At 60.5% G+C, this 12,613-nt stretch overlaps 5 protein-coding genes across 5 annotated transcripts; 3 read left to right on the forward strand and 2 right to left on the reverse strand.

Annotated features, from left to right (window-relative positions):
* Nucleotides 1-850: 850 nt before the first annotated feature.
* THITE_2124758 (uncharacterized protein) lies at nucleotides 851-2,228 on the forward strand. The gene is made up of 3 exons (XM_003658169.1): nucleotides 851-1,262; nucleotides 1,340-1,672; nucleotides 1,745-2,228. The coding sequence occupies exons 1-3, from the start codon at nucleotides 975-977 to the stop codon at nucleotides 2,180-2,182; spliced, it is 1,059 nt and encodes a 352-aa protein (XP_003658217.1). The 5' UTR covers nucleotides 851-974; the 3' UTR covers nucleotides 2,183-2,228.
* Nucleotides 2,229-2,444: 216 nt separating this feature from the next.
* Nucleotides 2,445-4,411, reverse strand: THITE_2071939 (uncharacterized protein). The gene is made up of 4 exons (XM_003658170.1): nucleotides 3,694-4,411; nucleotides 3,455-3,619; nucleotides 3,295-3,385; nucleotides 2,445-3,231 (listed from the first exon to the last, which is right to left on the reverse strand). Exons 1-4 carry the CDS (start codon nucleotides 4,238-4,240, stop codon nucleotides 2,607-2,609), a joined length of 1,428 nt encoding a protein of 475 aa, XP_003658218.1. The 5' UTR covers nucleotides 4,241-4,411; the 3' UTR covers nucleotides 2,445-2,606.
* Nucleotides 4,412-5,570: 1,159 nt separating this feature from the next.
* Nucleotides 5,571-6,705, reverse strand: THITE_2093380 (uncharacterized protein; the record flags this gene model as incomplete). Its single annotated transcript, XM_003658171.1, has 2 exons — nucleotides 5,571-6,554; nucleotides 6,628-6,705. The coding sequence occupies 2 exons, from the start codon at nucleotides 6,703-6,705 to the stop codon at nucleotides 5,571-5,573; spliced, it is 1,062 nt and encodes a 353-aa protein (XP_003658219.1).
* A 1,536-nt stretch (nucleotides 6,706-8,241) lies between these two features.
* Nucleotides 8,242-9,069, forward strand: THITE_2133171 (uncharacterized protein; the record flags this gene model as incomplete). Its single annotated transcript, XM_003658172.1, has 1 exon — nucleotides 8,242-9,069. The coding sequence occupies one exon, from the start codon at nucleotides 8,242-8,244 to the stop codon at nucleotides 9,067-9,069; it is 828 nt and encodes a 275-aa protein (XP_003658220.1).
* An 815-nt stretch (nucleotides 9,070-9,884) lies between these two features.
* On the forward strand, nucleotides 9,885-11,405 carry THITE_2060356 (uncharacterized protein; the record flags this gene model as incomplete). The annotated part of the gene is made up of 3 exons (XM_003658173.1): nucleotides 9,885-10,501; nucleotides 10,598-11,104; nucleotides 11,282-11,405. Coding segments are annotated over 3 exons (1,248 nt in total), but the record flags the coding sequence as incomplete, so codon positions are not given.
* Nucleotides 11,406-12,613: the final 1,208 nt, after the last annotated feature.

Here is a 12,613-nt window from a genome sequence, read left to right on the forward strand (position 1 = left end):
CTCTATTCTTACCGCTGTACGACAAAGACTAGAAAATATCGTACAATCATGTCTGAACTCACAGGATTCCCAAACTACTCAATCTCACCGGTTCAGCGACTGGGACCAGCTCTGTATATGTAGGTGGACCTGAGGAAATAATTCTTCTCACGCAAACGCGTACAATCAGTTATTATTATCATTCGGTCCACACGGGGACCAGATTTCGCGACGGAACGGGGTCATTTCCGAAAGAGACGGAGGCGATATCTTCAGTTCGGATACGGCGCGACCAAGAAGAGATTGGTCGCTTGGGTTGTTCTGGGTCCCGCAACACGCGACTGTCAAACGAAGTCAAGCTTCTGGAGCCACAGACCAATCACCTTGGACCGTCGTTCATTTTCGCCGGGAAATGCGGACTTCAAGGCTCCGAGTAGGCAATCGAGCAGAAAGTGGGAAATGAAGCATGAGGCGCGTGACTGGAAGCGAGGAGATTAGGTGGGCTGCTGGCGATGAGTGCTGAAGGCCGTATACCTTATCTACCTGGGCTTGTGCTGGGATCTGGGACCGCCACGCGGCTCATCAGCCAACCGAATGCGGTACTCCGCATCCATCGTCATCCCGCCTTTCGGGTCAAGGTTCCATGGCTAAGCCAGTGTCTCTCATGGCTACGCCAGTGCCTCGATCCTCCAGGGCATCCATGGATAACCCGCGCCGACGGCGCTGTTGAGCGTGCAGATGACAACCGGAGGCGCAAACAGCCTACCGACAAGTATCAGCTGAGCCGACGTGGCCCTGCAAGCGCGCTGTGGCTGCGCAGGCGGGGCTGTCCGGAGCGGCAGCCGCTGGCACGCAACCCAGGCCACAACCCAGCGCGCGTTCCGAGTCGCAACCCAATCTCAGTCCCCGTTCCAGCGCTCTGCGCCCTGGGCCACCACTATTGGAGCTAAGTTTCCGGACTTTCAGGACGGCGTGGTATAATCCAGGCACCCAGGATGCCCGAGGACCTTCGCAATCCGTCCGTCCGCACGCTAGACTCTGAACACGCCGCGGCGTTCAAGCAGGCTCTGGCCAGGCTTCTCTCAACCGATGTCGCAGAAATCACTTACGCCGAAATCCTAGACGGACTGCCGACGGTGGCCTCATTTTGCGATTTTCACTTTATCCAGGAAACTCACCCTGTTTTCGAGTTGCGGCACGATGTCTTGTGCCCGGGCGTCATCGACAGGACTCGCGAGTTCAGAGCACATTTCGATCCCCTCCAGCTGACATTTCCCTCCACCGTATGTCTTACGGCGCCACTTCTCTCATCCGTACCTCTCGATTTCTCGTGATGGAATATCTTGCCAACGTGCTCCAGCTCCTCTCCGCCTTTCAACGGACCCACCCCGGCACGCAGCGGTTCGAGTTGAGGCTGATGGAGCTTCTCGCCGTGTCGTGCCATCAAATCGCCGTCTACCTGTTCAACCTCGACGACGGCGTCCATAAGCATCGCGTCTACGAAGAATGGCGTGACCGGCCGCGCGAACGGATAAGGCCCAGCGAGTACATCGCCCCCGCCGCCTTCTTCCATAACGACTATGTGGACTTCGACCAATATCCGGCCGGGATCGCCGATGTTGTCGGGTACTGGGCCGAAGCCAGGATCTTTGGTGGCGTGGTTGTCTTTGACCGCGGCCCGTCCGGCACGGAGGTAAGCGAACATATTCAATCGATGCATTCCACCGCTGTCGCGGGTATCGACTTGCGTGCTTACGCCCAGCAGTGCCGCGATCTCTTTTTACACCCGTCCCGCTTATACGGAGCGCGCACAATCTTCCCGCCGACCGCGGCACAACATGCCGCCATCATCGACTTCCTCCTCGGGCCGGCACCAGACGGCGCCGCCTGCCCGTTCCCTGTCGTCCCGACGTCGGAGAACCGCTGGCGGTACGATCCGTGGGACTCGATCACCCGTTTCCACATCTTCGGCGACCGGTACGAGCGCAAGCTGCCCCAAGGCCCGGAACCGCACCACTGCGTCCGATCCGAGCTGGACTGGCCGGAACTGGCCGACGAGCACATGATCCTCCTGCTCCAGTACGAGGCGAGCCTGGGAAAGCCGGTCGACCAGTCCGCTATCGATGCTGCCTATGAGCGGTTGAAGCTGATAACGCCGTCTTCGCCGCTCTGGCCGCGCTCGAAGGATCCTGGGCCGCCTTGAGATGTCGGACGCTTGGTGGAATTAATGTGGAATTAATGCTGGCTCAAAAATATCATTAAAAAAAAAAAAAAAAAAAAAAAAAAAAAAAAAAAAAAGAAAGAAAGAGAGAGAGAGAGAGAGAGAGAGAGAGAGAGAGAGATCTGATATGAAGTCCTGCCTGATAGCAAGAAAGGATGTAAACACCAATGACCATATCATTCGTTCTTCATCTGGACTCCGATTCTGACATCCTGGTGCAACTGGCACCGGCGCCATTCCAGCTCAGCTCAAATTTTCTATTTGGATATATGGCTTACTAAATGAACACGGAGACTCGGCGGAAAGAAAACATGTCGGGAAGCCAAGGCAGTACGTGCAGTGAGCTCAGCCCATTAATAGTCCGTCGTTGCAGATGGCGCACAAATGCGGTCCCCATCTTGCCCCCTCAGCACTTCCGATCCTTGACCAGCGTCGCCGAGTCGAGCACGGTGTTGTTGCTGCTCAAGATGAACTGGGTGCTCAAGTGCGTGCAGTTATGCACGGTGAACAAGCTCCAGCCGTACGCGACGATGACCTTGCGGGAGGTGCTGGCGTACGGCGTGGAGGGGGTGTCGAGGCCGTCGTAGTGGCCGGCCGCGCCGTTGACCACGTACCAGGGCGCGGTGGGGTTGTCGCCGATCTCCTGGGCGGTGCCGTTGGCGACGGCGGCGTGGCGCTCGTAGAAGTGCTTGTGGCCGTGCAGCACCAGGTCCACGCCGTACTCCTCCAGCAGCGGCTCGAAGGCCGCCTGGCACTCGGCGCAGACCTCGGTGCTCACGTACCAGGGGCGGTGGCCGGCCGCGACGACCCAGGGGGTCTTCTTGCGGTCGACCGAGGCGAGGTCGCGCTTCAGCCAAGCCAGCTGGGCGCCCGTGGGCGCGAAGGGCCCGGCGTTCTCGGCGCCCTCGCCGCCGGGCTCGTCCGGGGCGTTGGGGAAGTCGGTTTCGGTGTTGAACATGACGAAGTGCACCATGCCATGGTCAAACGAGTACCAGAAGTTCTCGAGCCCGCCTGAGGAAGCCGATGGCATGCTGCGTGAAATTTTAGCATCTAGTGTCACAAGATTCGTTAGAACTGGTTAGAACTGAGCGTACTTCCAATGATGACGGTAGCCGGTAAAGTTGAGCTGGCCGGGCAAGCAAATTCCCAGATCGCTGCCGTTGTCACAATTGGCCTCGTGGTTGCCTTTCAGATCCCCCCCTGAGGTTAGTTACACCATTCAGACGTCCGCAGAGCACGGTATGCGCAACTCACCAGGGCCGACCATGTAGGGCTTGACGCTAGACAGGCCCTCGACTTGGTCGTAGAACTCGTTGAGGATCTTGTCGTACTCTGCTCCGTTGTCCGAGGTGTTGTACGGGGTGATGTAGTTGCCCTTCTCCTCCTTGAGCCAGGAATCGGCATAGGCAATGTCACCCACTGGGCGATGGCATAAATTAGCAAGCGGTGGGCCGTAGCAAGCGTGGGGAGCCCCTAATAATTGCTTCACGTACCGTGCCAGATAAAGTCGTAACTGTCCTTGTAGGACGTCAGCGACTGAATGGTGGTTAAGTCGCCGGGCTTGAGAGGGTTGGCGGCGCCCTGGCCCACGGTGGTGCTGAGACCGTCGGGCCCAAAGGTGCCCATGTCCCCGATCATGGCAAAGGAGAAAGGCGTCTTCTTGCCGGCCTTGCGCGAGGTGGTGAAGGAATAGGTCGCGTTAGTGCAGGCGGGCTTGTAGTAGTACAGCGTGTCCTCGTCGAGGTCGCTGAGCACCACGTGGTTGTTGTACGTGGACGAAGTCGGGTACGTGGTCGAGATTTGGGACTGGGCGATCTTGTTGAGCTTCGCCTGGCTCTTGCCATAGTACACGGTCGGGTGGGCGAGCTGCGACTTGGTGTTCCAGCTCACGGCCATGGCCTTGTCGCCCGCGTAAGCGACGCGGATCTGGCTGGGTGCGGTGCGGTCGGTGCACTGGTCGGGAGTTTTGGGGCACTTGGGGCCCGCAAGGACGGTGCCGGCGGCTACCGCGGCCGTGAAGACGGCGATCTTAAACGACATGGTGGGCGTTGTCGTTGCTGTCAGTCAGCTTTGCTGCTCTCTCGCATCCATCCCTCTTTCTCTTCCCTCTCCCCCAAAGGGGGAGGTAGTTCGATGGTTGATATTTGACGTTCAGTTGCCCATCGCACACTTTCCAACTTGGAAATTGCTAGTCTGCTCGCATGCAGGCGCATGCATGGCTCCCGCTGTCTGTGGTGTCGGAAACGAGGCCAAAAGCTCTCCGGTCCCACAGCAACTTGGCGTCACTGCCAACCGTCGCTTCTGCTGTTCGCACGTGCGGCATGGCAGCGGCCCCTGCCCCGTTAACGGCACAGGCACGTGTGGCAGGGAATGGAACCACTGCCTTTGTCACTGCTAGTCACCTTCACTAGTTGGCGGCTAGTCAGGGACCGACCGGAAAGATCGGTCAACCTTCCTGGCATAGTGCCAAGCGCTCTTCTCGCTCTCTCACTGTTTCTTCTCTCCGCGATGGTAGTTAATCCGTATCCCGTATCCTGGACACAGTCGGCTTATGCAAGGGACAAAAGTTCCCTCACATGCTCTATCTACATTACACAGTAATAGTCAGCAGCCCAAGTGGCTCACCCCATTCGCGGGTTAGCTAGAGCCTTATTCCCGCTAACGTATCGCTCCACCCCGGTGTCCCTCCAGGAATGCATGTTTGGGGACGCCATGCGCCTCGCCCTTGTTGACCTGTCACTGGCACATGTACCGAGAATTGTGCGCTGTGACGACATAAGCGGGCGAAGAACTCGACATTTCATCCTCTATAAGCCCAGCTGAGGGAGGCTGGAAGATGGCTCAGATGGTCATGCGATTCAGGCTTCGGTCTCTTATTAATGCAGCCGGAATATCGATGAGTTCTTCCTCCTTCCGTTCTTTGCCTGTCAGCGATATCGGGTGACGCCCTTGAGGAATGATGTCGAGATGAAGCAACGAGTCCAATAGGGCACGCTTTCAAGCATAGTGAGGTGGTGGGGGAAAAATGGGGGAAGAATTTATTCCATGATCTAAATGCCCGGGGACGAGGACGATACATAAAGAGCAGAGAATATTGCGTGTCTATTTCAGAGACAATCACACGTCCATCCATCCGAAACATCCCGAAGAACTCCAAAATATCCCATAATGCATCAAAATATCCCACAACACCAAAGACCAGCCCAGCTGTCATCTTCAGATCCGTTTGTAAATCCCGTCGTCCGGCCAGTTCTCATCTCCTTCCCACCACAGCAGCGGCTCCGGTCCGGCTTTGATCGGCGGCATCGACGGGGGCGACGGGGGCGACGGGGGGCGAGAGGGAGGGGGGTGGGGCGCATGGTGATCATCTTCAGGTCCGGCGACGAGAGCAGAGGTGGGGAATGTAAAGCTCGTCGTCCGTCCAGTCCTCGTCGCCTTCCCACCACGGCAGCGGCTTGTCTTCGGGCTTGTCTTCTTCTTTGGGTTCGGGGGCCGGCAGCGCGGGGAGCGAAGGAGGCGCAGGAAGGGCGGAGGCGGCGGCCCGCTCCCTCACGCGCCTGGAAAACTCGCTGCGGATTGCGGCAGTCGCCTCGTCGGCCGGCTCGGCATCCCACTCGGGCCCGCTGAAGACGAACTGTTGCTGAGGCTGCCACGGCTGCCACGGCTGCTGCTGCCACAGCTGCTGCTGCCCCTGTTGCCATGGCCAAAAGCTTCCCTGCTGCTGTTCCTGGTGCCACTGCCCATGCCCGAGGTGACCTCCCTGCTGTTCCATCCCGGCGTGGATCGGCTGCTGTTCCTCCTGCCGCGGCGGCGGCCGCGGCGGCTCCCACCAGACCTCGCCCCGGCGGTCCACGCGCTGCGTCCACCCGAGCGGCTCCAGCACGGGCGCGAAGTCGGTCACCCCGAGCGGCGCATACACCTGCCGGTGGTAGGCCAGCGCCGCCTGCAGTTGTGCACCCTGGGGACCGAACCACTCCGGCCGCGCCAGCTCGAAGGCGGTCGGCCCCATCGGCTGTATGGGCTGCGGCTGTCCCGCCCACGGCAGCGCCGGCGGGTGCGGTTGGATGGGTCCTTGCTCGGGCCGCTGGCGGAGGTGTCGGCTGCGGCGTTCCCGGGGGCGCTGGGTTGTGGCGTCCGCCGGAGCGGAGATGGGTCGGCGACCGGCGCCGGCGGTGAGGTTTCTGGGAGGCATTTCCCTCCGCTGGTTGTTGGCGATGGCGGCGATGGCTGCGATGGCGGCGATGGCGTCGGCGGGGGTGTTCGGGCCCGGAGTAGGTGTGGGGGCTGGTGACGGCGCCACGGGTCTGGTCAGAGAAGGCGACCAGGTGGGATGACTCCGACCGGCTGGCGAGCTCTGAGTGTGGGAGATGTTGAGCTGATGGATGGCTTCGCGGGTGGATGGGGGCGGCGATGAGCTGTGTACTTACTGGTGATGTGGGTGGTGGCGTCCCAGCGGGTGTGCCAAAGTGCGGAAGAGGTGGCGCGATCCTGAATATATTATACATCTTGGGAAGAGTGAACTGGGAACTGGCCAACTGTTCGGACTTGTGTTCGGATGAATGGTGACTGAGGGAGGGAATGGGGGGATTATTTTTACTCAAGGGCCAAAAGCAGACGTCAGTCTGGCCTGGCGAAGTTCGCGCGTGAAGCGGAATACGCAAGAGCTCGTGACTGCGCCAGCTCGAGGACTCTGTCCTCATCGTTAGGTTGCGCGACGGCCACGGCTTACGGACGCATCTGGCTGCGTCCTGATGCTCCCGGGCTACGCATCAATCACAGTATGAGGCGGACCTCGCCATGTTTTTTTGTCTCTGCCTTGAGAACGATCCCTACAACTGTTTGTTCTACTAGCGACCCAGACCGCATGACGATGTAAGGTTTTCCTCCGGGGTGTAGCACGTGGAGCACTTCCTGGACAGGTCATTCACGTGGAGTTATGACGGCGGATTCTGATTATAGCCATGTCTCGTTGTAAGAACGTCGCCGTGCTGACGCAAAAACACCAGAGAGGCGAGCCACACGCAGGATGGCCGCGTTTCTACAGCTTTTCTAGGAGAAAGTGCTTGGCCAACACATGGGTGCTTCCAGCAGATTGAAACTTGGGCCCGGGGGGACGACATACGGAATGCTTGGTGAAATGACTGCAAGCTTATGTATCCCGCGAGATGTGGGTGCCAACTGCACCGCAGCTTGCTTACGAGTCACGACCCGTTGCCCAGTGAGTCAACGGCTGCAGGGCACTGTACGTACGTAGACCCTCGATCATGTACAACGGTATTGTTCTCTTTAGTTTATTGGTTTGTGGAGGGATTTGTTTACTTGCGCGCGGTCACGCGATGTTTTGGGACTTAGACTCTCGCGGCGGAAAGTAAGGTAAACAAAGACTGGAGGATAGGTACTGGCGCAGGTGACCTGAGAACCCAATAGGGGCAGGTGGTTAAGAACAGGCTGGTCATTACAGTATTCATGGGCTTCCCACGCTACGAGCACTGGCTTGTATGGTAATTCCGCGGTGGACTTGGGAGCGCATGGACAGAGAAACCCGTCTGAGCCAGGGCAAACCAGGCAGCTTGGAACTTGGGTCGCCCTCAACAAACAGCATGCTCCATGGCTCCCGTTGGGCGGTTCCGGGTGGCGGGATTCCTCTTGCTCGGGCATAATTACGGTACATAGCAAACCAGACGGCGTCGGGAAGCTTTTCAGGTCTCTCTACGGTCAGAGCCGATAAACGCCCGGGGTCTTTGGCAGCTGGGAGAGCAGCTGTTCTAAGACCTGCGAGGTGACTCGTCCGAATGCGGAAACATTGAACCCCTTTAAGATGTGGCGGTCGATTGTTTGCGGTGCTTCGGGAAACCAGTTTTGTCACCCGGCTTTGTTTGCCGCGACCAAAACACGGCCTCGAGGCCCAGAAAACGATTCAGTGAGCTCGTTCCTCACCCTCACTTCGTTTAGCGACTCCAATCCACTGTCGTTGACCCCGGGGGCCGTAGACCCCTACATTCAGTCTCAGTGACAGGCTCCGAATCGACGACCTGGACAGCATGGCAGGCAGGAAGCGCCAGAGAACTGCGGACGAAGCGGAAGTGGAGATCCGGAAGGTCGGAAACGAGGCCCAGTGCGGCCATATGACTCCTGACGACAAAGCCCTCGCCGGCGCTGCGAAAAAGGCGCGGCGGGACATCACTTCAGATGCGCACGTGGCCGGCCTAGAGCCTGTTGCCGACCACGAGATCTACCCCGAGGCTCCCGCAGACACTCAACTGACCCGGGCGCCGGAGACACTGGACATAAGTTCCGTATACATCAAGCGGCCGGTGATCAAGAAGCACAGCTGCGGCGCCGGAGCCACCGAGTGCGCTATGCGCGAGGCTGCCTCTGCACTGCTAGCCGAGACACTCGCTCTGGAGAAGCTCTCCAAGACGCCGCATCCGTGCATTGTCCAGTACCACGGCTGTCGGGTTCGCCGGGGCCGCATCACGGCGGTCGTATTGGAGCGCCTCGGCCAGACGCTGAATGACTACGCCTTCAACGAGCCGGACAAATCCAAGTTTGCGAGGTTGGACAAGGACATGTTCCTGGCAGTTGTGGACTCGGCCGTCAAATTCCTGCACTCACTGCGCCTGGCACACAACAACGTCAGCCCCGACAACATCGTGGTCCGCGAGGCCGGTGATGGGTCCTGCTGGCCGGTGCTCATCGGCTTTGGTTCGTGCGCTCCGCTTGGAGCGCAGTTGGTGTCAAGCGGGAAGCCCGGCTTCGCAAAACCGGAGGACAAGTCGCCGTTGATCTCGCACAAGAAGAACGACGAGATCGCGCTCGCGCGCCTGCGCGAGTGGTGGGAGGATGCACGGCAGTTAGGAGCAGTTTGAGGATAAAGTTGACCGGTGCGCACTGGCCGCTCTCCGGCCACCTGTCCCCTTGCGCTCTCTTCCTTTCTCACTGCCTGTCTCTCTTCCCAATCGCCTCTCCACCAACGGCTCGGTCAGTTGTGAGCCGTTCTCTGATGCACTGAGCCTATCCATTCCCATATCTGTCACCTCTTCCCGCTGTGTTTCTTCATAGAAAGGTCAAAAAAAATGACTTGCTCAAAGCTTGTGCCGACCTCAGGACGACTCCCGATCAACACCAGATCGGCCAAGGACGACCCGAGGAGCCAGGCGACGGGCTAAAATTAGCCCGGGTGACGCCAAGAACGGACGGCGTAACCCCCCATCCAAAGATATCCAACGCGACTGTCTTGCACTTCAACTTCCTTCCTACAAAAGCCGAGCCGCCCGCCGTCAGATATTTGCGGAGGCATAGTGTACAGCACCGACGAGCCGCCATGTGGCCCGCGCCGCTCTCCTTTGGCTCCTTCGGCCAGAGCCGATGCAGGGGCTGCGGCCATCCGCGGCCGCCGTACAGCGGGGGTTACGCCTCTGTGCGGTCAAGCCTGGGCACGATGCTGTCCAACGCAAAATATGCTGGCTGCGAGGTGTGCGCGATCCTGTCGGACGGGATCCTCAAATTCCTCGCGGACCCGCTCTGCGGGGTCGCGAGGGAAGACGTGGACCAGGTGCAGATCGACTTCAACCTGGCCGGCTCGCGACGGAGCTTGGAGGTCATGCTGCTCCACACGCCCGTCAAGCTGTGCTTCTTCGCCTCAGAGGGTGGGTAATATCACCACCGATGGCGGGGACACTGGATGCGCCGATACGGAGGGCCGCTGACATCAGACACAATTTTCACTTCAGCCACGCCGTGGATTACAAACAATCTGCCTGACCTCCCCCTGGGGAAGGAGGTCCCGCAGAGCACCTCCTCCGACGAGAGTCTGTCCTGGGCGATGCAGCAGCTTCAGGCCTGCAGCCAGTCCCACGAAGCTTGCAACGGCGACTCTCCCACGCCGTTGCCGAGCAGGGTGCTCGATGTGTTTGCCGAGGGAGAGAGCGGGGTGCGGCTGTACGAGTCGCGGGGCGAGACGGCGCCGTACGTCTGCCTGAGCCACTGCTGGGGCCGCCGGCCGTTTCTGCGGACGCTCTCGGGAAGCCTCGACGCGCACCGGACCGAGATCCTCTGGTGGCGGCTGCCGCGGACGTTCCAGGACGCGGTCGAGTTCACGCGCAAGCTGGGGATCCGCTACCTGTGGATCGACAGCCTGTGCATCGTCCAGGACGACCAGCACGACTGGCGCCGCGAGGCCGCCCGGATGGCGTCCATCTTCCAGGGGGCCGAGCTCGTCATCTCGGCGGCCAAGTCGCAGGGCGCGGACGGCGGGCTGTACGCCGAGCTGCCGCCCACGCACCGGACTCACACGCTGCGGTTCTGCCCGGGGGGCACCGCTCCCTCGACGGACAACGACGGCGCCAACCACAGCCCGGCGCAGGGCACCGACGAGCGCGACCAGGACCCCCGGAGCCGGGCCGAAACGATCCACGTCCGCCGCGCCCTAACCCACACGCAACGGTTGCTCAGCCGGTACCACGCGCCGCCGTCGATCCTCCCGATCTTTACGCGCGGCTGGGTCCTGCAGGAGCGCTTCCTGTCGCGCCGGATCCTGCACTTCGGCCCGGAGGAGCTCTCCTTCGAGTGCCTTGAGTCCGCCACGTGCCAGTGCACCCCGACCCCGACCCCGACCCCAACCCCAACCCCCACCACCATGGCAAACGCGTCCACCACCATGCCGACGTGGTACGCGCACCTCCTCGACCGCAGCGCCCGGCCCAAGCACTACTACTCGCCGCGGACGTGGCGTGAGGGCATGGACGCCGCCGCGCGCGCCCGCTGCTGGCGCTGTCTGGTGGAGGATTACACGCGGCTGCGGCTGACGTTCGACAAGGACGTGTTCCCCGCGATCGCGGGGCTGGCGCAGCGCATGGCGGAGGCGCGCGGGCCGCGGGCGAGGTACTTCGCTGGGCTGTGGGGGTGGGAGCAGCAGCAGCAGCAGGAGGAGCAGCAGCAGCAGGAGGAGGAGGAGGAGGGGTCGGGACGACGAAGGGCTGAGGGGGGTGGCAGCAGGGATGTGAAGGGGTTGCTGGATCTGGAGGATCTGCTCTGGCATGTTGAGTTGCCGACGCAGGGGTACGGTGCTGCCGGGTCCAGGGGGGGTTCTGGTTCGGGAGGGGTTGCGTGGACGGATCCTGGCGGCGGAGAAGAAGAAGGCTGGGAGACGACGTGGATGGTCCGGCCGGCGAGCTGGAGGGCGCCGTCGTGGTCATGGGCGAGCGTCAGGGCGCCGGTAGAGTTCGTGAACAGCGAAGAAGGGGTGCAGGCCGAGTGCGAGGTGGTGGAGGTGCGGTGCGAGCCTGCCGGGCCGGATCCGATGGGGGAGCTGCTGGAGGGGGGCAGCTACTTGGTGCTGAGAGGGCGGCTGATCCCCGCGGTGTTGCGATTTAAGCCACAGAGGGAGAACGACGTCCTGAAGCCGTGGAACCTAATCGACTTGGATATCCTGGACGGAGGGCACCTGAAGAACCTCTGGGCTGACGACGACTGCCAGGGCTTGCTCGCGCCGGACGGGCAGCAGCAGCGGCGGGAGCAGCCGATGGTGTACTGCCTGCTGGTCGGCCGCAAGCTGCCTCGGAAGGAGCTGCTCTGCCTCGTGCTCACGCGCGTCCCGCAGGACGACAGCGCTGCGGCCCGGAGCCGGGCACCAGGCGAGGACGGGCATGTGTATCGGCGCATTGGCCTAGTCGAGATCTTCGGCGGCCCGCCGAGTCCGGTCGCGTGGGGGTGGGTGCACAATCTCCTGGGCAAGGGCGAAGACGCTGTGGTCAAAATTGTGTAGAGAAGGGCGGACAGCCGGCATCCGCATGCTCGCATCCAGGCCCAATTGAGCTATCCTGTTTACTTTGCATCTTTACCCCAGTAGTTGATTCCAGAAGAACCCCGCCAGGCAAGCACGCGAGGGACTTGAGTGGAGAGCGGGACATCTGTGGCTCCATAAGAACGATGATGGAAGCTGGAAAGGCGAAGACAAGGGAAAAGAAGCCGGGTTGGGGGAGCTAACGGTGGAAGTGGGGGAAAGAGACGGGCAAGCGGCAAGCGTGGTGTAGAAACTAAAAGGTATGCTAGAGGTAGCTCGAAGACTGCAGTGTAAAGTACGGAATACACTATTCCGAGATAGAAGCGTGTCGAACGACCGATAGTGTAGAGACCCGATTGAAGCAACTTCCAAGATTTGACTGGAATGCTGGCCCAGAGCCCCACGGAATGCACGGGCCACAATCACTGCAAATTCCTCGACGGCTGCCTGCGATTGGCTAACGTTAACTGCCAAGTTCACAAGTGGGCCTCGGCCGACGCATCCTCCCTCGAACCTCAACGCTGCGCTTCAGACGAACCGGCCATGAAGACCTCGCTCCTTACAACTTCTACTTCTCCGTCCCTCTTTTCCGGCTTTGTAGTACCTGCGTATCCATGACCCTTCAGTCC

The sequence above is a fragment of the Thermothielavioides terrestris genome, chromosome 6, assembly GCF_000226115.1.
Source record: "Thermothielavioides terrestris NRRL 8126 chromosome 6, complete sequence".
Taxonomy (NCBI): domain Eukaryota; kingdom Fungi; phylum Ascomycota; class Sordariomycetes; order Sordariales; family Chaetomiaceae; genus Thermothielavioides; species Thermothielavioides terrestris.

Excerpts from the sequence above, each read along its gene's own strand:
- THITE_2124758 (XM_003658169.1), top strand. The coding sequence starts at position 975 with ATGCCCGAGGACCTTCGCAATCCGTCCGTCCGCACGCTAGACTCTGAA. Across the intron at positions 1,263-1,339 it reads AGCTGACATTTCCCTCCACC|CTCCTCTCCGCCTTTCAACG; the intron begins GTATGTCTTACG and ends AACGTGCTCCAG. Across the intron at positions 1,673-1,744 it reads GCGGCCCGTCCGGCACGGAG|TGCCGCGATCTCTTTTTACA; the intron begins GTAAGCGAACAT and ends TACGCCCAGCAG.
- THITE_2071939 (XM_003658170.1), bottom strand. The coding sequence starts at position 4,240 with ATGTCGTTTAAGATCGCCGTCTTCACGGCCGCGGTAGCCGCCGGCACC. Across the intron at positions 3,620-3,693 it reads TTACGACTTTATCTGGCACG|TGGGTGACATTGCCTATGCC; the intron begins GTACGTGAAGCA and ends GCCATCGCCCAG. Across the intron at positions 3,386-3,454 it reads GCCCTACATGGTCGGCCCTG|GCAACCACGAGGCCAATTGT; the intron begins GTGAGTTGCGCA and ends GGGATCTGAAAG.